Source organism: Zeugodacus cucurbitae, chromosome 4, assembly GCF_028554725.1.
Source record: "Zeugodacus cucurbitae isolate PBARC_wt_2022May chromosome 4, idZeuCucr1.2, whole genome shotgun sequence".
NCBI classification, from domain to species: Eukaryota; Metazoa; Arthropoda; class Insecta; order Diptera; family Tephritidae; genus Zeugodacus; species Zeugodacus cucurbitae.
In genome coordinates, this window is record NC_071669.1 from 10,959,356 (window position 1) to 10,981,568 (window position 22,213).

Consider the following 22,213-nt stretch of genomic DNA (forward strand, 5'->3'; position numbering starts at 1 on the left):
AACACTATAATATTTGTAATAAATGACCACGGCCTACTGAAAAACGTAACTGACAAACCATATGTACAAACACAGAAATATGTATTTTATACAAATTGCCACATCGCTTTTACGTATGAACTCAGCGTATATATGTATATTGTACACAACTTATCCTAAATATGGAACTACATGTAGCTAAGAGACATTTAAATATTTATTGAAGGCTATGCCAAGCTTCTGAAGCTTTCTAAATTTAATTTAAAATAAAAGCTCATTTGTAAACTAATAGTTATAGGTACATAGATTTGCTATTGCATATTGAAAGTAATATTGTATATTTAATATAAAGTGAGCACTTTGTAAGGCAATTACCAATATATAGAACACGACTATAAAATATTACAATGTTTGTTTTAATTTTGTTGTTGTAGTGGCAGAAAAAATTTTAATGATTATCAATAAGTTGCTCTCAGCGAAAATCTACAAAAGTTATATTTTGTTAAAAAAAATAAATCCGATAATATCAATCCGTAAACTACGACAAATTTTGCGCATCACTAATTATTGTCATTTTACAACACTGCAACAACACCATATGTTTTTTGACATTTCGTAGCCGTCGATGTTGTAACCTATTGCTGCTTATTGGTATTAATTTTTAGGAGTTTTAATAATAAATTAATTAAAACATTTAAAAAACAATGCTTATGCTAAGTAGAACAACGTCACTAAGTATACGGTAAGTTGTTAAAGTGAAAATAGTTTAAAAATAATTATATAAACGTGTTTCTTTACGACAACAGCGTACTAGCAACTCGTATAGCCGGTGCACGCAATTACAGCAAAGATTACGATTCATCCGACGACGAAAAGGAATCAAAAACAAAACAAAACAAGCCTAAGGATGCCAAAAAAGCTGAAACACAATCTAAAACTACAACTGGGGCTGCTGTAGATGCCACTGAAGAGCCTGCCATCACACGTCTGAACCGTTTGCTGGCTAGCATGCCAACGGAGAACACTTTCGCATTACCAAATAAAAAGAATAATGTAACATTACCACGACCAGGTGATGCACATAAGAAACGAAAAGAGGAATCAAAGAAAGAGCTTGAGTCGAAGGATATTTTCGTTGCTGCAAAACGAGTGGCTTCTTTAGCGGGTGATGGTGAGCAAAACCAGCAAATAGAATCAGAATTGCTTGCAAAATTACTTGGACATAAACAAGATGAAAAAGATGTTGAAGTTACAGATGCAACAAATAAAGCAAACCCTGAATTGAGCCTAAGGTAAGTAAACAATTAAAATGTAAACCCATCTAAGCATTCATTGAAATTCATTTTACCAACAGCGAATTAATTGTGGGTATGAAAATTGATCGCTCACAACCACCAAAGGAGTTAACGCGCGGTGAATTTGTGCGTCGCTCTATTGCCGCAAAAACTAAACCCCATCAACAAGGTCAACAAACAACAAATGTGCGTAAAGAACGTAAACGTGAAGCGGCCACCTATACTGGTAGTGTGAACTTATTTGGCTCGGAGCCACTGGGTATTTTCAAAAATGCTACAGAATTACGTGATGTACCCGATATACTCTCCACATGGGCACATCTACAGCAAAATGAACTAAAACTGTTGGTAACACATCCGCCTGCAAATTATTTCGAAAAATTAGCTTTGTGGACAGAGCAAGGAAAAGTTTGGCGTTTCCCAATCGACAATGAGCAAGACTTAAGCGATGAAGCGGAGGTTGATTTCTCCGAGCATATCTTCCTAGAGCAACACTTGGAACCATGGTGTCCCGAAAAGGGACCCATACGTCATTATATGGAATTAGTATGCGTCGGTCTTTCAAAGAATCCCTACATAACAGCGAAGGAGAAGAAAGAGCATATACTGTGGTATCGTGACTACTTTGAGGCGAAAAAGGATATACTCAGAGACTTAATAAGTCAAGAGCAAAAGCCAAAAGCAAGTGGCGAACAGAAAAAACTGAGTTCATAAGTGTTATGTTATGTGCAAATAAATATAAAAATAAACACAAAAATATTACAAATTCGAAAAATTAATTTTGAATCATAAAAAATTGTCGACAGAATTTTATATTGAGAGGGATAAAAATAATGTTGCCATATATTATTTTTTAAACCAGTTATCAGCTTATCAGATTTCGAATTTTTGTTAGAGAAATGTATTAAAAAATACACAGAAACGAAAATATAAGTGTATACATATATATGTATATACTATATATATGTATTTGTGTGATTATTATATATATATTTCTTTTGTTTAAAATGCCAACTATTCAGAACCGCACATTTTCATACATTCTCGGATTACGTTGTATATTGTCGTCCATGATGCGCTTACGCATAAGCTCCCACTTATCGAGTTTCTCCAGAATCTCTGGCACCAGATTACGCAGTGCTACACGTGAAACTTCAGGTCCATCACGCAATTCCACATTCGTTTTGAAATTGTAATTCGGTGTATAGCCATTCAGTTTAAGGAAATGATCGAAATAAAATGGTACAATTTGTTCTTGTATGGTGTCCATAACACCAATACTATCGCGCGCATCGTGCAATTGCATAACATCGCCCTCATCGTGAAAGGCGCGAAAGAAGAATTTCGTATGTTCGGTAACGCGTTGCTCCTTAAACGAAATCTTCTTCTCCTTCCTTTTAATTACGACGCGTGGCAATTTACCTTTCCGCTTCGGCTTCACATAGGGTGGTTCTAAATTGCGTACGACCTTTTTCATTTCGCTCTCAATGCGTTTCTCAACTTGATATGCTTGTCGTGAGATTTTACGATCATAAGCACGGCGCCGTCGTAACTGTGCTTCAATACGGCGACTTTCTTCAACCGGTATTGATTCGAATTTAGCTGCAAATATTTGTAAGCCATTATGTTGGGAAACCTAAATTTCTAACCTCACTTTTAAGAGTCTTGAGTTACATTTACTAATCGTGCGATCAGTCAAGTCAGTTAGTCGGTTAGTTTTCTTTTAAACTTTTAAATGCTAGACGCATGCAACTGTCACCTCCAAAGACAGGAGGTTAATAAAGTCATTTCAATCTCTCAAAACTTACATATTAACTCCATGGCAACTTCTGAAATCATGGCCACCATTTCCAATGGCTCCAGATCGTCTCCACTACCGCTGCGCATATTTTCAGGCACAATCTCGCGCCACACTTCCACAATGACCGCACGATGTTTGATGAAAGCCTCATCATTGAATGAACTCTCGACCGGTTCCGACAGAAAATCCAAAGTGCGCATTTTCATATCCGCCGCACGATCGGACATAAAATATAGCTTGGCGCATTTACGCGACACATACGACTGTTTCTCACGCAAGTCCTCCAAACACCACACCTCAAACATTTCCAGCCGACTCTGCAGTTCGGTGTTAATGGATAATGTGAAGTGCATTTCGAGTAACAGCACAAATGTTTTAATCTTTAAATTCTCTATGCCTCTCATAAAACTCTCTGCATTGGGAAAAACAATTAATATCGGATGTAAATTCTGCATATAGACATCCTCGTAGTAGCTCTTAATTGCCCATGCGTCATCTTTATCACGCTTACGTATATTTACTATTGTGCGTCTCAATATAGACTCTTCGAAATTCTCCAATTCAATAGTTATCTTGTTACAACCATCTTCGCCTTCTTCACCATCTTCTTCTTCCTCGCCAAACTCTTCTTCAGCCTCTTCACACTCAGAGCCGCGCTGTGAAACCTTCTCTATACGATGTATCCAATCATTTTCGTAACGCCACTCGGAATCACCAAGAAGATAATGAAAGTTCTGCAGCATAATACGGCGTATCCAATGACCCTCAATAAAAACTATATCCATATTGAGTACAATCTGTTGACGTTCCAATTCACGAAATTCACGCCTCAAAGCATCTGTGCGATCATAATAGGATTTGACCTAAGAAAAAAGCCTCTTAGTGAGTAAAAATACGTTATAGAAATCTTACAAGACTAGAAAAACAATGGCTTTAGAGAGATAAGACGGAACCAAGCACTTAATCTTAGAGATCTAAAAAGAAAAACAAAAATGCTAAACTGGTCTCCAAATCCGAAAAATGTAGCATTATTTTCAGCAACTCCGTGGTTCAAATACATTTAATGATCGTATTTCATTGATCAGTTAGATTAGGTTATGTCAAGGGGTAGATCTCCGAAACTGCCAATAGTCTCACTTAGACAGTACCTTGACTGTCCTTTGTGGCACCTAAATACTCCTATCAGCAAGACCCTCATTATTCAACAAAGCGCATGGACTCTATTACAAAGTTCTTATTTTCAGCAACTCCGTGGTTCAAATACATTTAATGGTCGTATTTGATTGATCAAATGCCGTTAGGTTAGGTTAGGTCAAGTGGTAGATCTCCGCAACTGCAGACAGTCCCACTGAGACAGCTTCGACTGTCACCTAAATACTCCTGACTGATCAAAAAGACCCTCATGATTCAAAAAAGAACTTTGATTCTATTATAAAATTCTTAAGTCGTCTAATGACGATACCAGTCATTGGATTCGGCAAAGGTGTGTCTACCGTGGTGTTTTGACTTTAAACTGGCGAATGCTGAACAGTGGAGGAGGTAGTGCTTGGATGCTGGGAAGATGATTTAATACTGGCTCACATTACAGTGTAATCCTTTCTCTGGGATTACTAATACTGATCAAGACTTGTTCGACTTACAATCAATGCTATTGAATCAGACTTATTGGATTTACAATCAATGGAAACTGAATACTAAAGGGATCCTCATCAATTGTTATAAATTGTATAATGAGCAATGGATACATTGGTATTAAAACCACTGAACGACCTTTTCGGACTTGAAGACGTTATTTCTTCGCATACGCACCTGATGCACCACCGACATCGCCGCTTCATATTCACGTTTCTCCCACTTGGCGAATAGTTTTTCATAAAGCACCTTCAAGCGCATCATATTCTCCCAATGATGCTCATTGAGACGATCATAGATTTTGGTGCGCACTATTTGACCTTGTATCAGCATAGATTCGTACTTCAAACGCAGAGCATCCTTAATAAATGAGCTGGCCGTTTTGAAACTGAACATCTTCACGGGCGGTCGTTTCTTCAATTCATCCACATAGTTCTCATCGATGTCTGTCGTCACAACACTGCGATACTTGTGCATTGCGCGTCCAATTAGTTTTTGACGCACATCCTCTACCGGTACCTCGAGCCGTAAACGCAAACCATTTTGTAGACGTGTGTTGAAAGTGAAAAAACTATCTTTGGCGGTGTTTAGCTCAATCTGCGCCTTACCCTGTCCAGTGAATGGCAGTACTTTGAAGGGATTATTTTCCTCAGCTTCGATATCTAGCGGTACCAATTTGAAGCGACAGCGGTTCATCGGCTCGAATGGTACCACCGATTTGCGTATGTAATCGAGTGGTATTTTCGTTTTGCCCTCCATTAGTAAAAAGCTACCGCTATCATTGGTAAGATTCGTGCAGATCGAACTGCTGAGCGATGTTAAACATGATTCAATACTTTTGAGATCCTCTTCAATTTCTTGTATGATTTCGTCACGATCAACAGTGAGCTTTTGTCCCTCCTCTTCGCTCACTTTCGTTTCATAGAGGGCCTTGCGCACTTCGTGTAAAAAATCTAAATATTCTTTTCGACCAGGAAAATTGAGTGCCTCTATTTCGCTACGCGTTCGACTATGAAAGTTAACATCAGTGGATTGACACAAATCCTTGATCTTTAAAGTCTTGTCGGTGGTGGTATGTTTGCGTGTATTCCGCATATATTCCGCCAGCAATTCCTTTGTATCACATTTGGAGATGGTCAAATCCATGCCGACGAATTGATTGCATGGCGGCTGGGCCATTCGAAAATTCTCCATAACAACACGATCCTTCTTACTTTTGCCTTTGGTCGCTTCGGCTTTGATAATTTTTGGCTGATAGTGTACATCTACCGGTTTCTGTTGCATATGATTCCAGTGATCGTGATGGTGGCGTGCCTCGAAGATTTTCGAGTACTCACGATTTGGTACATCGCGTAAATTACTGAAATGCATGTCATCGGTTTTTAGTTTCAATAAGTGCGGCTTATGCACAGCGGCAACCGTTTCATCGAACAGTTGCGAGGGCACACGCTCTTTGATGTAATCACGTGGCTTCCGCGGATGACGACGTATTGTGGTTTCGCGATATTTGGGCGCAGGCATATTACCACGCATCGCTAATGGTAGCGCAACACTCTTGGCCCGTCGTGCGCGCATATTTTCCTCTTCCTGATCGGCCAACTCCGGCTCCGGTGTTGGCACCCATTCTGAATCTGTGTCCGTATCCGATTGTTCGCATTTCGTTTGCAAACTCGACCTTTTCACCACATAACACGGTATGCCCAGCAATTTGAGGCGTTTCTCTTTTATCTTGGACTTCTCTTGTTTCTTAATATCCTCCTTGGCTGCCATATATTCAAGCGTCGTATTTAACTTCATTAGATCGGCTTTATCATCTTCGATTGTGTGGTCTGGCTTGAAATTACCCAAGTCAGTTGTATTATCGGTATAAAGAAAGTTTATCAAATTGAACTTCTTCATTGGATACTCGAGGCGTGGTCGCACCATTTTAAATTTTTTGCGTAAATCACGTTCGTAATGACGTCCCAATCGCTTCTCGATGTACTCACGTACGGCACTACTCTTTATTTGCGGTAGCTTATAGCCGAATTGCGGTTGAAAAATCTTTAATAGCGGATCATCTGGACCACGTATTTTCGGTATGCCCTCTTCGATATCCATTTTTACCACTTCCTTCTTTGGCACCAATTCTGCCAGCCAATTTTCACGCGTTGTACATGTTTTTTCCTTGCGCGCACCACCGGTTTTCTCGGTCTGATGTCGCTTACCACGCAAGCTTTTACCCAATTTGAAGTGAAAGCCGCGCAACTGGAAATTGCTGCCATATTTGCCAACTTTGATATTGTCCTCATCATCACTGGACTGCTCGCTCAGCTCAGGACTCTCACTGGCATGCCGTGGCGTATCGCTACCCAGCTCGATTTTCGCTTCAGGATAGTCTTTCAACTTGTCAAAATTCTCCAAATAATACTCCTTTTTCACCAGCGCATTATCACGCTTGATGCGGTTCTGCGCTTTTAATTTCTTTTTGAATTGTTTCGTTTCGCGCATCGTATGCGGATAAATTGTGGCTGGCTCTGGTGGTTTGCGCAACAGCGCCTCTATTTTAATTTGTGGATCATATGCTGCATTTACGGTATTTAAAACTTCCGTAAAATGTTCCATAGCTAACTTTGTGGGTTTGAGCTCCTCATTGACTTTATCTTGCACCTCTTTTGCGGCCTCTTCTTCTTCTGCCAATTCTTTGCGTTCCAAATAAAGATTCTTGTAACGATTGCGCCGATTACGACTTTCTTCTTCGATTGTTTGTTGATTGTAAGGCTTGTCGGCTGAACGAAAAAGTTTACAGAATGGCACTGGCGGCTCAATGACAGACACTTTCTCTTCGTGTGTACGATCTGGCACATCAAAGCATTTCGGCACTGCTAGGCGCTCATTTTGTAGCTCCTCCTCAACTTTGTCCTGCGTCTCCTGTCTGACGCGACGTCGCTCCATGTAACGCACAATACTACGGTACAGACTCTGATTCTGTATATCCTGTTCGTCGGCCTGATAGGTTTTACGGTAATCGAGTCCTTGAAAATCTAACTGCATAGGATTCTCTAAATCGATTACATCGCATATGAAAGATTCCGATGATTGCGATTGCGTCTCACCGCAAACATTATCAGCATATTTAACGGTTTTTGTTAATATATTAAATTCACGTTTCTCCGAAAAGGCTTTCGTACGCAATGCCTGTGGATTTACTAAGCAGTATTTCTTACGTGGATCCTGCGTTAGGAAGAATTTCTGACGTGTACGCGATAATTTAGCAAACTCTTCGAAATTCAATGGACATGCGCCGACAAACGGTTTTGGTGCGCCGGCCACCACGCTCTCCTGACATGGTTTCTTCCATTCGGGACCGCGAAAAACCATGCGTTTAGCGCCGGACTCTTTGTGCTGGGAGTCGACCATTTCTTGTGACGTGACTAGATTCTCATCTGATACCTTCCGTGGTGGTGTTGTTTTCATGCTAGACGTGCTACTTTTACGCTTCGACGAAGTTGGTGTACTCGAGCAGGCGCGTTTGAATTTCTTCGGCGCCGTTACTAGCCAACCATCAAAATGCGAATTGGTCGAGCTGGTAAAATCGTAGCCTCGTTGCTTTTGTGGTGGTGTGGACACGATTGACTCTTCTTCAGAAAGACGTATTTGTATAACCGGTACATTAATATATGGTTTGGTGTTGTCTTTGCATTTTTCGGCAATGTTGATGCCAGATGCATCTTTCAGTGAAGTCTGCGTAGATTCGCAAACTTCGTAAGTAGTTTTTGTGGGACGTTTCAAGGGTTTCGCTGTCGTTGAGCGTTTCTTTACAAGTTCTTCTTGTGCACTAGCATTGGATTTGGAGCTGTGAGTGCTTAATTTAATCTCTTGCACCGATGCTTTCGGTTGGTTGTAGTAGCTGGTGTTCCTATAGGTTGGCATTCTTATTATTTAATATAAAATATATATGTATGTAACGTAGTTATTTTCACAAATTTGATTTCAATATTGAAAGCAGAAAAAATTTTCTTCTCCGCTTTGTTTGACATCTAATTCTGTTAGGCAGAGAAATGTGGCACACTTATTTCATTTTTATATTCGTCACTGTTTTACAATTGCTTGTATGATTTTTTCCAACAGAACTTTGAACAAATGATGAAAACTTAGGGCTAACTTGTATGATTTTCACGTACTTACATTTTGTAGAGCGTTTATTGTATTACCTACAAGTTGTGGCTCCGCTACGCTGAAGTTGTAAGTTCAACCGCTTATCTGCCTTCTTTTATGTGAAATTTTATGTACATATATGCAAATCTGGCACATTTTATTAAACAAACTATTATAAATTGTAACAAAACAATAAAAATAACAATAAAAAACAGCGATTTATTATTTTATTTTGAGTATAGCACAGACAGCAGACCTTTGCACTGCACGGTTACACACTTTGTGAGCTTGACAAACAGTTCCGGCGGGAATATTAATGACGTTTCCTATTCTATTACAATAATAATGTCATAAAGATTCACAATAAATAAACTATTAATGCTGGATAAGCTTTAGTATTTAATAAAAATATTATTAACAAAAAAGATTTAAGCGAAATATTTTAGTATTTTTAAATTTAATATAAAATTTTCACAATTTATGTATTTATTTTATCATTTTTTCTAATTCCACAATGCAACCTTGTGCACGCATGCACTCTGTGCAACCCTAACGCATTTGCACGCAACACTGTCGAGCCGAATGATGGTTCGGTGAAAACGAACATAGCGCAGATGAAATTTTTATTGCAAATGGTGGGTGACGGACACGATTCAAGAGTTGCGCACGTATTTTTCACATTCAATTTTGCTGTAAAATTTTCGTAAATTTTGTTGTGTGCTTCCGTTGCACAATAACGATAATCTAAATGTTTATAAACAACAGCGAGTGTTTGTGAATTTTATTGTAAAACGAAACGTAGAAACGGTGAGTGCCTGCCTGCAAGAAGAATGTACACCACCTATGTGAAAAATGTACACATCGAAAAGTGGAAAAATTTTTTATTGAAAAAATTCCACACGAAGCGTTACCAATTGCGAAGTGAAAATATGTTTTTCTTATAGCGTTCATAGCATTTAACCAATTCCATATAAAACATTGTTTGCAGTTAAAGCGTTAAAAAATGTAAAAATTGCAATATTGTTGGTGCTGAGATTCTCTGATTGAAAGGAAAATTTCTATTCGTTGTTTGTTGCCTCATTGAAGAGGCGAGCGGCGGTAGCTGTTGGTGGGTCAGTGTACAAATCGCTGTTCGTTAGTGGCGGGCACATATAAAAAGAAAGTGTAGAGAAATTTTTGTCGATAAAAAGGGATTTGCAAAATATTATTTTACACAACTTATTAAATAAATTTCCGTGCACAAAATATAAGTTTCATATAAATTCTTTAAAAATGTTAATAGGAATGCGTGAAATTGTACGTTTACAAGTAATTTGGCGGTTTGCTGAAAAAGCGCGCCATTATGTGACGTAGGCAACTTTAACCCTTAAGACACCTGCTGTTGCTTTATGATGACAAGATATAAACAATTTTTTCTTAGTTATGCATAAATATTTATTTTTATGAAATAAAAAAATATTTACAATTTCTAAATATTAAAGTAAAAATATAAAAATGAAACAATTGCTTTATTTTGTTAATAGCTTTCAATTACACACTTACAATAACAACAATATTTTATTAAAAGTTATTTAATTGCAATAATTCATACAAACACTCATTAGTACACGTTCGTCAAAACGTAACACGAGTATTCCAAAAATTTATCGTCATCTCTCTGATTTATACCTTGTGTACTTGCGCGCAGTCAACATTTACAAATACAACTACAAATCAACTATTATGTGCCGCAAACTAGTAGACAACAAAATAATACACAAATTTTGTTTTGCTATTCGGTTTCGCATTTTTCGTATACTCTTTCGTCATTTGTCTATTTATCTTTTTCTGCCCATTTATACATTTCTGCCGTTTGTTGTTTGTATGAAATTGTGTGCTGGTGATGTGGTGTGTCATCAGGTGTGATACACTTGCCTTACTCCCGATTTATTTTTGTGGTGCTGTAGAATTTTTTCTACCTGCATTTGGGTATATATACGAGTATGCATATATACATGTTGTATTTATGCTTTAATAGCTCCAAATATTAAATATATTAGTTTTGTTAGTAATATTGACTTGTATAATAATTATGGCAGTGAATATGTATTAAGTTGCAGGAGAAAGGATAATATTATTAATAAAAATTCGCAAAATCGTTTTGTAATTATTTGCTATCTACTAATAAAAAATTATATACAAAATATGAAAGAGATTTATTATTTAATAAAAATATTGAAGTGTTATGTTTTAAATAGCTAATTAAATACTTATACATATTTGATACTTAATTTATTATATTATTAATTTGCAGCAAATATTTCTTAATTTATGTTATTGTTTATTACCATAAATTATAAAGTAGATTGTGCATATGTGTGTTTTGATATGAATGATAATAGATAACGCCAAAAATGTGACCACAAAGATAAGGAGTGTAATGGAAGTTGAATAAATAATTCAAAAGTAAATAATGTTAAAAAAAAGAAATAGGACAAGTTATAAAATTTTAACAAATTAAGAAAATTTCAGTGCTACACAAAATTAATTTACATTTATTGACTGACAAAACACTCTTCAAACTTACGCCACCGCCACATTGAATAATGTTAAATAAAAATAATAGTTTATAAAATTAAATGATAATAATTTCAGTTCTATACAAAATTTCTTTGCAATAATTAGCATACAATCGGAGTCTTCAAATTTACTCCACTGTCACTTTGAATAAATGTTAAAAAAAAAAATAATAATAATATTTTATAAAATATGCATTAATGAATCTTCATTTCTATCCCAAATTTCTTTGCAATAATTAGCAGACAATCACAGTCTTTAATCATACGCCACTGTCACTTTTGCTAATTATCATGTTTCATTACTCTTACCTTTATTAATTAGATAAATAGATATCTAATACAATTAATAAAAGTGACTTCACTTCATTCAGATCGCTTGTAGTGCATTTAAAATTATTAACAACCCGTTTTGTTGATTTCTGCAGTGTTCACACTTGAAGTACACCCCAACCAGCAAGTTTGAATTCTGAAAGACATCTGATTTAAAAGCGATTCAATAGCAATAATATTCACTTCTTTTCCACATTGCGTTTTTTCCGCTCATTTTTGAGTTGTTTGTGTTTGGTTTTGCCGGTGGTTGCGACGAGATACTCTTCGTTTGTTGGTTTTTGGTTTTTCTTATAACACACGATGCACATGCTCGTATATGTAGAGGGCAACTAATCGCTCCAATTCCACTCAGTTAATGTGCTGTATGTGTGTTTATTGCGTACACTTTTCTCTGGTTTAGTGTTATTTAAATATTTTGATTGCTTGTCTCTCAATGAACGTACAAAAATAAAACAAAAAGCCAATGGTTATTTGCGCGTTGACAATCTCGAGAGCTCAGCGGGTTATAGATACATATGTGCTCTTTTATTACTCGGCTTGTTTGAGTATATATTGTGTGCTCAAAGCTCTCACCATAAGTCACTCAAAATTTTATTAGTCTACTCATCGCACATTTTATCTTATTAACTGGCAAAGTGAATTTTTTCGCTTTGTAGATATTGTCATGAAACGTATGACTATTTTTTTTTGCTATATAATTCAATTTAACCGTCATTAAATGCCAACTACTTATAATTGCCTATAACACGTACGTTGAACTCTTTGACATTTTATCAATTACTTTGTATTGATTTCCTGAAGGTCGTTTGCACTATTTTCCACTTTAATGTTGATATTTGTTTAATTTTTTATTTGTTTTACCACCTACATACATACGTGTGCGCCGCTCTCCCCTTTATTGCCCACCATCCTACTTTGTGGTTTTATCAAAACACCAAGAGAGTTGTATGTGTTTTTAAGCTTTTCGCTTTGAGTGCTTGCCACTGACTGCCGCATTTTGCTTAAGTGTTAACGTTTTATACTCATTAAAAGAAATTTCAAAAATTATTTATACCTTCTACAAGTTGGCTCGCACATACTACACTCATGCTTTAATCAAAATGACTGCCTGCTCACCAATTTTCTGCGTTTGCGATGATGACGTTAATGGGCAAAATGATTGTTCCGTTGTGTATTTGCGTTGATTTTGTTCCAATAAGATTATGCAAAAACATTTATACGGATGATTGACATTGTCTTTGAAATGTTAAATGAATAATTTAAAAATTTTCAACTTGAAGGAAATTGTTGATAGTATCGGTCGTTGTTGTTGTGTCAATAGCACTTAAAAATTAAAAAAAAAAAATTTACTGTTGTGGCTATTATTGGGTGTATAAAATCTGGGTCAGTTTTCCTCTTAAGTATTAAAAAATTTATAATATAATTCAGTACACAAATTAACATATTATTTGTTTATTAAGGATAAGTAAAACCCACTTTTTTAATAAAAAAAATAAAATCTTATATAGTACACTAATTAACATATTCTTTGTTTATTTTCACAGTTTAAATCAAAGCATACGCGTTTAACATTGCAACAGCTTACGATTTGTGAATCGTCCGCTGTCGCTACGGATTAAGACATCCAAAATGGCAGCTAACAACAACCTTAATATGCACAGCATGTCGCCGCAACATTTGTCAACACTAAATTCAAATATGATGCCACAGTCGGTGATTGCCTCTACTGGCAGTGTTAACCCTATGTTAGGCATGCCGACAATGCCACAACCAACAAGCAGCGCACAAAGTGCTTGGGATCAATTGACCGCTTCCACAAACACGTCAGCCAATACAAATGTACAGAACACAGCGGTAACAACAAATATTATCGGTGGCGCTGTGGGAGCTGTAGGTTTGGGTATAGGAAACACCACAAATTTGACAACATTACAAAACATGCCGCCGGGTAGTAATAACTTAATAGGTGGCGCTGCCAGCATTGCGAGTGCAGTCAATACGGTTGGTGGTACAAGCGGTATAACAATGGGTGATCCGAATGGTTTTAGTTTGGGTAGCATGTCTGGCGGTAGTTCACCAGCGGCCGGTTGTGCTTCTCCATCGACACCGACAAAAACGAGTGCACCACCATTGGACGGTATGATGGCACATACGCCCACGCAGGGTCCACCTGCTATGCATAGCGCCGGTTATGGCGAGGAATTGACGGCCGAGCTTGTGAATCAAGGTTGGCGTAAATTCTGGTCGAAACGTGAAAATCGTCCATATTACTGGAATAAAATCACCGGCGAATCATTATGGGAAATGCCCGGTGCGCGTCCATTCGATCCACTTACAGATCCTTTGGGTATGTTTGTTGGAATAACAGGCGAAAAGTGTAGAATTTTGATTTTATTTTTAATATTTTCCCCCCATTAAGGCATATGTCACAGTAGTGTTCAACCGCCTATAAATCCCGGTTTACCACATCACCCACATCATATGCAACATCCAAATTTAAAGCGTCGTCCATCCGACGATATGCATCTGCATCCACACCAACAACATCCGCCATTGAAAAAGTTCGTCTTGGCGGGTCCGTGGGATTTAGAGATTTGCACGAATGCCGTGATTGTAGAGCGGCCACCCACGTTATTGCCACAACCACATCCCGAAATTGAGGCTTTACGCGCCGCCTACACTATGAAACTGGTGAAAACCTATGAGGATCTCTGTATGCGACGTGAGAATATTAAGGCGCCGAAAGACTCCTTCAACCGTTGGCTAATGGAGCGTAAAGTTATTGACAACGGTTGCGATCCGTTGTTGCCCAGCAACTGTAACCCGGAAATATCGCCTTCTATGTATAGGGAAATTATGGCTGATATACCAATTAAGATTGTCAAACCGAAATTTACAGGTAAATCAATAATTTATACTAATTAAATGAACAATGAATATTTATTTTCTATTATAACACAGGTGATGCACGCAAGCAATTATCACGTTATGCCGAAGCAGCGAAACAGATTATTGAGTCACGTTCCGCACCAGCCGAGAGTAAAAAGGTCGTCAAGTGGAATGTCGAAGATACATTTCAATGGTTGCGTCGCACAGTTGGCGCCAGTTACGAGGACTTTCAAGATCGTTTAGCGCATTTAAAGCGCCAGTGTGAGCCACATCTTGTTGAGACCGTAAAGAGTTCCGTAGAAGCGCTCTGCATTAAAATCTATCACTTGAGCGCGGAGCATGCGCGCAAAATACGCGAACGTCATATGCAATTGCTGAAGGAGCACGGCATACCGGAGCCAACGCCACCGCCACCACCACCGCACTTGAAGAAAGTATGGTGCTATCCCATACAATTCGCTGTGCCATCACCACGTATGCCAGCCATTGAATATGTACAGGATCGTGATCACATGATAATTAAATATACGCCTAGCACACACAATCAACCCGATGCACAGTATATTAATCTAACACATCTACAAAAGCTCGAACAACTCTATCGACACAATTGCTTCGATGATAAGAAATTTGATTTATTTATTGGACGTGTTTGGTGTCTCCTCAAGCGCTACCAGACGTTCCTCGGCAATGCGTTAAATTCATCACAAGAGGCAGAAATGACACAGGCTTCATTGCCGGTGCCGGTTCTTGAGTGCTTGCATCGGCAATTTGGTGTTAGTTTTGAATGTTTTGCGTCGCCGTTCAATTCATATTTTAGGCAATATTGCTCGGCCTTCGCAGATACCGATGCATATTTCGGTTCTAGGGGGTGAGTAGCAGTTGAACTGAAAGAACGGTTGCTTATTTACTAAATATTCTCTTTTTTGTTAGACCATTTCTTGATTTCAAGCCAGTTTCTGGTTCGTTCCAAGTAAATCCACCACAGTGCGAAGAGCTCATGGATAGAGCTTTGTTGCATATCGATAAATTGCTCACAGATTCAATGGAGCCTTTGAGGTAATGCTTAGTATAAATTTCTTATGAAAAGCGAGATAACAATTTAGCTTATTTAATTTCAACAGTTTCATCATATTCTTGCCCGAATGGAAGAGCATTGCGAAGCTAGAAGAGAGCATGTTTAAGCGTCGTTCAATGGTGGTGCTAGGTATGGCACATGAATACCGCCATGGCTATCAGCACATCATACCAAAGTAAGTCCATACCATTTTAAAACACCCACCCTTCCTTCGCCTGGCTGCAGTAGGACGCAGCTGGGGAAACTCCAGACATGTCAGAATACCGCTCTACGGACAGCCACAGATTGCCTCTTGATGTCTCCGGTTGAGCACCTACACAGTGTGGCCCGTATGATACCTGTGAAGGAATATAACGAAATATTCTTCAAACAGTTTCTGTTGTTGTTTCTACTGGAAACCGAACCGTCTCTCGGAGCCATCAAGAGTACCATCCTGAAATACGTCGACGAAATACAGGACTATACCGAACGTACGACAGACTTTCGACAAGCACTGTATGCCATTCACAGAGAAGCCATTAACACCTTCATCGACTCCCTTCCCGTGAATGGCGTACTTGGAGATAAAACAGCACCCATCGTGGACGTAAAGAGTCCCCGCATGACACTAACCACCTCTTTGCATGCCCCCTTAACCCTACACAACTAACATTCCTTTCCCTTTGGTTCAACCCTGTCCTGGGCCTCCCGTTAGATGACTTCGATGACAATTAATTTAGCCCCCCCTCCAATCTGCTTTTAAATAATAATTATCTCTCTCTCTCTTATTTATTGTCGCAGAGCTGACGTCAATGTAAAATGCATGCAGGGCACACAGGTGGTGTGGTTGCAAAATAGCGCCGGCCATGCGCGTTGGGGACCCAATGAGAATCGTGTGGAGGCTTTGCGTGAAGCTTTCCGGCCGCAACGCGATCGTGAGCGTGAACGTGCCGCAGCCGCCGCAGCTGCCGCCGCGTCATCACCTCAACCGGTAACGCATCAAACCACTGTGTCACACACACTCGGCAACAGCAACAACAACAACAACAATCTAGGAATTGGCAACATTAGCAATAATGTGAACACAAATGCCACAACATCGGCAGCTGCCGCCTCAAGTGGTAATACAAATGTAGCTGGCAATATCAACACTTCTAGCAGCAGCGGCAACAGTTCCATGCATTCAACGTGCGCACCGCTTTCACCGCATACACCACCAAATATGGCAACATCATTGACCGGTTCGCCCGCTATGAGCAATCAGAGTGCATGCTCGTCACCATCGTCGTCTTCAATGTCGCTGTCACCGGCTGCATCAGGTGTCGGCGGTATTGCAGATATTGTCGGCAACACCACTTCCGTATCGATTACAGCAACAGCGACGGCTGCGAGTGGCGCATTCGCCAGTCTGGTGGCTGCTTCGTCATCCGCAAACAATATTGGTGGCGTAACATCGGGTGCAGTTGCCGGTGCGCTAAGCAACAACGCCGGACAGACCGTTATCAATTCGGCGGTTTAAACGGTTATGCAGTTGGGTTTTTGCGGCCTAGCGTAGGCTTGGTGTTAAAATTATTACGATAAAAAGTGAAACAGTGACAAAAAGCAAAGTGTAAATCCTAAATCATGATTACTGTGCAAAGTCGCTACATGCAATGGCTCAACAGTGCATTATAGAGCCAAGTGCGTTGCAATTTTCTTTATTTATTTTTTGCACTAATGTAATTTATTTATTTAAGCGGAAAAGTGAAATTACAAAAACAAAAAAAAAACTTAAAAAAGTAGCGTTAGTTTTAGAAAAAGTTAAAAAAAAATTAGTAATGCTAAAGAATTGAATTCTTTTTGAACGTACCCACAAAAAAAAGTGACGTGTTACGGCGTACTGCACGACCACTGCACTTTTGTCTATTTATTAGTAATGTATATAAACAAAATATTATTTAATACAGTAGCTTACGCAACTGCTGCGTCAAATAGCAGATATCAATGCAATTTTTTTCGTCTATAACATTTTTTCTATTTTTATGTATTTTTACACTAATATTTATATAAAATGGTATTTACTACAAAAAAAAAAAAACAAATAAACACAGCTTTTGTTTTTCATTTGACGAGCAACATTTCTGAAGTTATTTCTTAATTATAAGTTAAACTAAAAGCTTTAAGCTACAAAATTGAACAAATCACTTTTGTAAACAAAAGCTACTAATTATAAATGTAAAATAATCAATAATTTTATAAAACTTTTGTTTTCATTTTGACTTGGGCGGTTTTGCATTACTTAATAACGGATATGTAATGCGTGCAGTACTCTACAATAGCGGTTAGTTAATACAAACAAGTTGTTGCAACAAATAGTTTAATTGTAATAACTGTTTATATTAGTTGTTATGGAAAGCGAGATAAGAAACTCAAATGACGATTTTAAGGCGCTGTCTAATTAAAAACGAATACCATTTACACAGAATTTGCTGAATACAATTCTAATTTTTTTTGCAATTAATTTATATGCATGTATAAACAGTGGCTGTCAAAAAAAGTGGACACTTGAAATTAAGTATTTTTTGGATTTTATTTAAAAACAAAAAATTTTATAATAGGAAAAGAAAATAAAAATGTTTTATTATAGCGGAATAGTGTACTTAGTATAATTAATATCCACTTGAATAATAGAGTTTGATTTGTTAATGCTACAGCGATGTAAAGGAAATTCGCAAAAAGTAAGTGTGCCGTTTTGTTGTCCGCTACTGTATATATGTATTTACTTTTGACAGCGTGTAAATAGCAAGAAATTAATTTTGGTTTTAAATATCTACTAAAAATGCAATTTAACAACTAAATTTTAGTTTATAAACAGTTTTAAGCGTTGTTTACCTGAAATAAATAAACTTTTTAAGCGCATACACATATATTCCAAACAAAATCATTTTCGCTAGTATAAAAGCGCAGACACGCAGCTCTGTGGCGTTCAATTAGTAACAATATTAATATGAACCACTTTTAGTCTAATAAGTATACTGGAATTAATTTCAAAAATCAAATATGATAAATCACAAACGTGTGTACATCTATTTCAAGAGAACTTTATGCTTTTTAAGCAGTTTTAGCTAAACTAATAATAATGCTAAAAGTACAAAAAATATATACATATGCTATATGAAATGAAATAGAAAATGATGGAAGAAATGTAAACAAAAAATTTTAAACTAAACTAACCTACAATTTATCGTAAAATAATATAATATTGTCTAACGACTAAACAAAACGAGGTAACATAAAACATTACTATATAAAATTTCGAAATAAATAAAAAAATGTAAATATATAAAATATAAATTTAATTTAAATAAAAATAAAAACAAGAAATAATTAAAAAATAAAAATCTACAAAATCCATTGCTGTACATATACTAAACCAAATTAAAAAAAAAGAAAATAGTAATAATACATGTAATAGCAAAAATAGTATCACTCATTAAATTGCCTTCCCTTTGTTGAATTTTTCAATATCTTAAAGCAATAACTTACAACACCAATAATATAATATGTAAAGTTATCACACAACAATATTTTAACATTAACAAAGTAAAGTAAACAATAAAAGGTACTGGATATGTAATGGATGTATTCATAAATTGTATATCCAAACAACAAGTGAGCATTTTTCAATAGCATTATACGCGTGAGATTTGTAAGAATTTCTGTATAACAACACACTCTCTCCTACAACTATTTTTCCCCACAGTGCTTTTATATACGAGCAATCTACTATCAAATTTTCCATACTTCCACAGCATTTATACAAACATATTTGTATAATAAATTTTTATTAAAACACTAGCTTCTTCACACCAAATCATGTCATCAATTATTAACTTAGAACAGTAAAAAAAAAAACTAACCGATTTGTATGCCCAAAATATTAAAAAAAATATACTTATGTGTACATACATATATATTAGCAAAATTTATTGTTAATAAACTACTGCACTTATACATAGTCGCCGAAATGTAACCATTTTAAAACATAAATCAGCATAAATAATTAGTAAAAGGCAGCAGTCATAAAATGTGGCAAACGGATAAATAAAAATTTAACAATAAATTGTTAACATTTTATGGAAACATTACAAAGAAAAAAAAATAAATAAACCGAAAATGTGTAGTTGAAGCAAAAATGTGTAGTTAATTTGAGTGGCGGAGATTCCTTAAGGTTAAATTGTAGGTGCTATAACCATAGCATAACCTTTACGATGAACTTACAAATATACGAGTATTTATAAACGACTTTTTGTATAAACCTTAATTTTGGTAAATTATTTGTCTACAAATATAATTTATTTAGCCATACAACCATTAAGTTAAAGAAATAAACACATTTTTTATTCGCTTTATTTATCCATTAATTTTTATTTGCTAATTTTTTTACAAGCGTAAGCCAACTTTGAACCCGTAGTGGAGCACATGCCTAATTCCTACATACATACTTATTACGTGCCAATACAAACTAATGACTATCTGGTCACCCACTAATGAAGCTAATTTGCAATTTTTGATATTTTAAGAAATTAAAAAAAGTGTGAGCAAGTGCTTAACAAATATTTTGTTAATTTAGAATAAAATTTTAGAATTTTTGCAATTTCTGTATTCCAATATCGTTTATCATAAGCCATAAAACATTTCTTATTTACGTACTCTCCTCGCCTACATAACAGCAGATTTGTAAACAAACTTTATGTTTACTCAAGCGAATAAGTATGTGTTGAAGAACGAATATAAGTACCAAAAGGCAGAAGTGATAAACATATTTATAATTGTGGACTTTTGACACAAACTACCTTTGATATTTTCTTTTTAATACCACCAGCAGTGCAAAACAATTACATAAATATTTATATATGTTCATCTATTGGTATATACGTGTAGTGGTTATCGCAGTTAAACTTAAATTAATGTTATCAGCTTTTTACTTAATCTAATCTGTCTAAGCTCTTACATTACTGTTGAGCATCTCGCGCTAAACAGCTGCAGCAGAGTGTATAGAAGAATGCAAACTTCTACATCATTTCTAAACTGGAATCACTATTTTTGGTAACCACTTCTGTTTCTGATGAACCCGAACCAGAGCCAGCGTCATCCACTTTCTCATTATCATCTAATTGTGAGAGGCGAGCATGATGATGATGTGTAGTGGCCGCCAGCTGCCAAGCGGGTATTGAGGGCGGACCGCCTATCACTGGCGTAACAAATTGTTTACTAAAGATAAAATATTGATAACAAAGATAAATTATATACTTTACGTTTGGATATTAAGTACATTTTTACATTTACTCCAACTTACCGATTAAGTAGTAATCCTTTGATGGCCTCTAAATCACTACGAAATTCTTGGTTGAGACTTTGACGTTGATCACGCTGTTGTTCTTGCAGTTGTACCTTGATATTGGTAAGTTCAGCGTTTACAGCATCCAGCCGTGTGTCGACTTTCTTATAAATATCATCAAGCAAGTCCTCCACAGGTTTCTTCTTTTTCTTACCAAAAAGGAAGGGTTCTACATATTTCTGCATATGTACATAAAATAAAAATTTATTTATTCCTCTAACTATAAGTTGATTACAAATGCTTATTAACCTTCCAAAATAGATAAATAGCATACGCCACACCGCTAATAAGCGCTAAATTATGCAAAACCTCTTTGATGCGTCCGTAAGCGCTTTGTCTTGGCTGCAAAACCAATTGTGGTTGTTCCGCACCGCTGCTGCTTATATTAATCAAAGTGGGCATGTTGGGGTCGTCTGTAAAAATACCCGCACGTTGGCAGGCGAGCTCTATTTCATCGTTGGTTAAACCTTTGGATTGCAGAAACTGTCGTTTTTGCATAAGAGTTGTATGCCGTACCTTAGCATTTTGTAAAAAGTTCACCGCAGTTGTTATCTACACACGATTATAGATTTATTAAGAGATCGGAGTATCACACAATTTCAATACAAATATAATTGAACTTTGAGCCTATTTTAATTTGCCTACTTACAAGTGCCTCGCGGGGGGTCACTACGCCAAATTTGTCTGGTTGCCCATTTTGAATTTCTGTAGTAGACGCTATAATTGTGGTGTCACCCGTGTCCGTATTGCTGGTAGACATTATTTCGACTTGCAATTTAATCTTGAAAATATGTTTACTACACTCTCGATTGTATCAAAAAATGTCTTATCGCCTCTCCTTATGAAGCAGAATCTTCGTTTATTCTAAAGTCTCTTTAAAGATGTAGAATGATAAGTAAATATTGAAATAAAACACCAAAATTATAGAACGAGGGGTTGGAAATTTATCGCGGCGATGTTGGTGTAGGTAATTTTTTAGATGGACTAAGGAAATACAAGTTAAAAGAAATGGCTAAATAAAGAAAATGTAAAAGATAATATACAAATGATTTTTAACAAAACAGATGAGAGCAGTGTTGTAGATTTTAGGGTAATTTTCATTATCTTTACCATAGTTCTAATTCGCTACTTTGCTCTTTATCTTCATATAGTGCA

The 22,213-nt window shown here is 36.6% G+C and overlaps 4 protein-coding genes across 4 annotated transcripts; 2 read left to right on the forward strand and 2 right to left on the reverse strand.

Moving 5' to 3' along the window:
- Nucleotides 1-560: 560 nt before the first annotated feature.
- LOC105209437 (28S ribosomal protein S31, mitochondrial) lies at nucleotides 561-2,049 on the forward strand. Its single transcript, XM_011179847.3, has 3 exons — nucleotides 561-721; nucleotides 786-1,271; nucleotides 1,334-2,049. Exons 1-3 carry the CDS (start codon nucleotides 684-686, stop codon nucleotides 1,986-1,988), a joined length of 1,179 nt encoding a protein of 392 aa, XP_011178149.2. The 5' UTR covers nucleotides 561-683; the 3' UTR covers nucleotides 1,989-2,049.
- Nucleotides 2,050-2,204: 155 nt separating this feature from the next.
- Nucleotides 2,205-8,752, reverse strand: LOC105209429 (uncharacterized). Its single transcript, XM_011179825.3, has 3 exons — nucleotides 4,885-8,752; nucleotides 3,083-3,938; nucleotides 2,205-2,876 (listed from the first exon to the last, which is right to left on the reverse strand). Exons 1-3 carry the CDS (start codon nucleotides 8,617-8,619, stop codon nucleotides 2,293-2,295), a joined length of 5,175 nt encoding a protein of 1,724 aa, XP_011178127.2. The 5' UTR covers nucleotides 8,620-8,752; the 3' UTR covers nucleotides 2,205-2,292.
- Nucleotides 8,753-9,452: 700 nt separating this feature from the next.
- On the forward strand, nucleotides 9,453-17,666 carry LOC105209420 (mRNA (2'-O-methyladenosine-N(6)-)-methyltransferase). Its single transcript, XM_011179813.3, has 7 exons — nucleotides 9,453-9,651; nucleotides 13,277-14,079; nucleotides 14,152-14,631; nucleotides 14,694-15,492; nucleotides 15,555-15,680; nucleotides 15,746-15,874; nucleotides 16,480-17,666. Exons 2-7 carry the CDS (start codon nucleotides 13,362-13,364, stop codon nucleotides 17,195-17,197), a joined length of 2,970 nt encoding a protein of 989 aa, XP_011178115.2. The 5' UTR covers nucleotides 9,453-9,651; nucleotides 13,277-13,361; the 3' UTR covers nucleotides 17,198-17,666.
- A 2,894-nt stretch (nucleotides 17,667-20,560) lies between these two features.
- On the reverse strand, nucleotides 20,561-22,049 carry LOC105209479 (peroxisomal membrane protein PEX14). The gene is made up of 4 exons (XM_011179896.3): nucleotides 21,708-22,049; nucleotides 21,308-21,610; nucleotides 21,017-21,237; nucleotides 20,561-20,931 (listed from the first exon to the last, which is right to left on the reverse strand). Exons 1-4 carry the CDS (start codon nucleotides 21,816-21,818, stop codon nucleotides 20,733-20,735), a joined length of 834 nt encoding a protein of 277 aa, XP_011178198.1. The 5' UTR covers nucleotides 21,819-22,049; the 3' UTR covers nucleotides 20,561-20,732.
- Nucleotides 22,050-22,213: the final 164 nt, after the last annotated feature.

Coding starts and splice junctions, on each gene's coding strand:
- LOC105209437 (XM_011179847.3), top strand. CDS start 684: ATGCTTATGCTAAGTAGAACAACGTCACTAAGTATACG. Junction 722..785: donor ACAACGTCACTAAGTATACG/GTAAGTTGTTAA, acceptor TTACGACAACAG/CGTACTAGCAACTCGTATAG. Junction 1,272..1,333: donor AACCCTGAATTGAGCCTAAG/GTAAGTAAACAA, acceptor TTTTACCAACAG/CGAATTAATTGTGGGTATGA.
- LOC105209429 (XM_011179825.3), bottom strand. CDS start 8,619: ATGCCAACCTATAGGAACACCAGCTACTACAACCAACCGAAAGCATCG. Junction 3,939..4,884: donor CGATGTCGGTGGTGCATCAG/GTGCGTATGCGA, acceptor CTTTTTTCTTAG/GTCAAATCCTATTATGATCG. Junction 2,877..3,082: donor AGTTGCCATGGAGTTAATAT/GTAAGTTTTGAG, acceptor AAATATTTGCAG/CTAAATTCGAATCAATACCG.
- LOC105209420 (XM_011179813.3), top strand. CDS start 13,362: ATGGCAGCTAACAACAACCTTAATATGCACAGCATGTCGCCGCAACAT. Junction 14,080..14,151: donor TCCACTTACAGATCCTTTGG/GTATGTTTGTTG, acceptor CCCCCCATTAAG/GCATATGTCACAGTAGTGTT. Junction 15,875..16,479: donor TATCAGCACATCATACCAAA/GTAAGTCCATAC, acceptor TTATTGTCGCAG/AGCTGACGTCAATGTAAAAT.
- LOC105209479 (XM_011179896.3), bottom strand. CDS start 21,818: ATGTCTACCAGCAATACGGACACGGGTGACACCACAATTATAGCGTCT. Junction 21,611..21,707: donor TGACCCCCCGCGAGGCACTT/GTAAGTAGGCAA, acceptor AATCGTGTGTAG/ATAACAACTGCGGTGAACTT. Junction 20,932..21,016: donor AAAGGATTACTACTTAATCG/GTAAGTTGGAGT, acceptor TTTTATCTTTAG/TAAACAATTTGTTACGCCAG.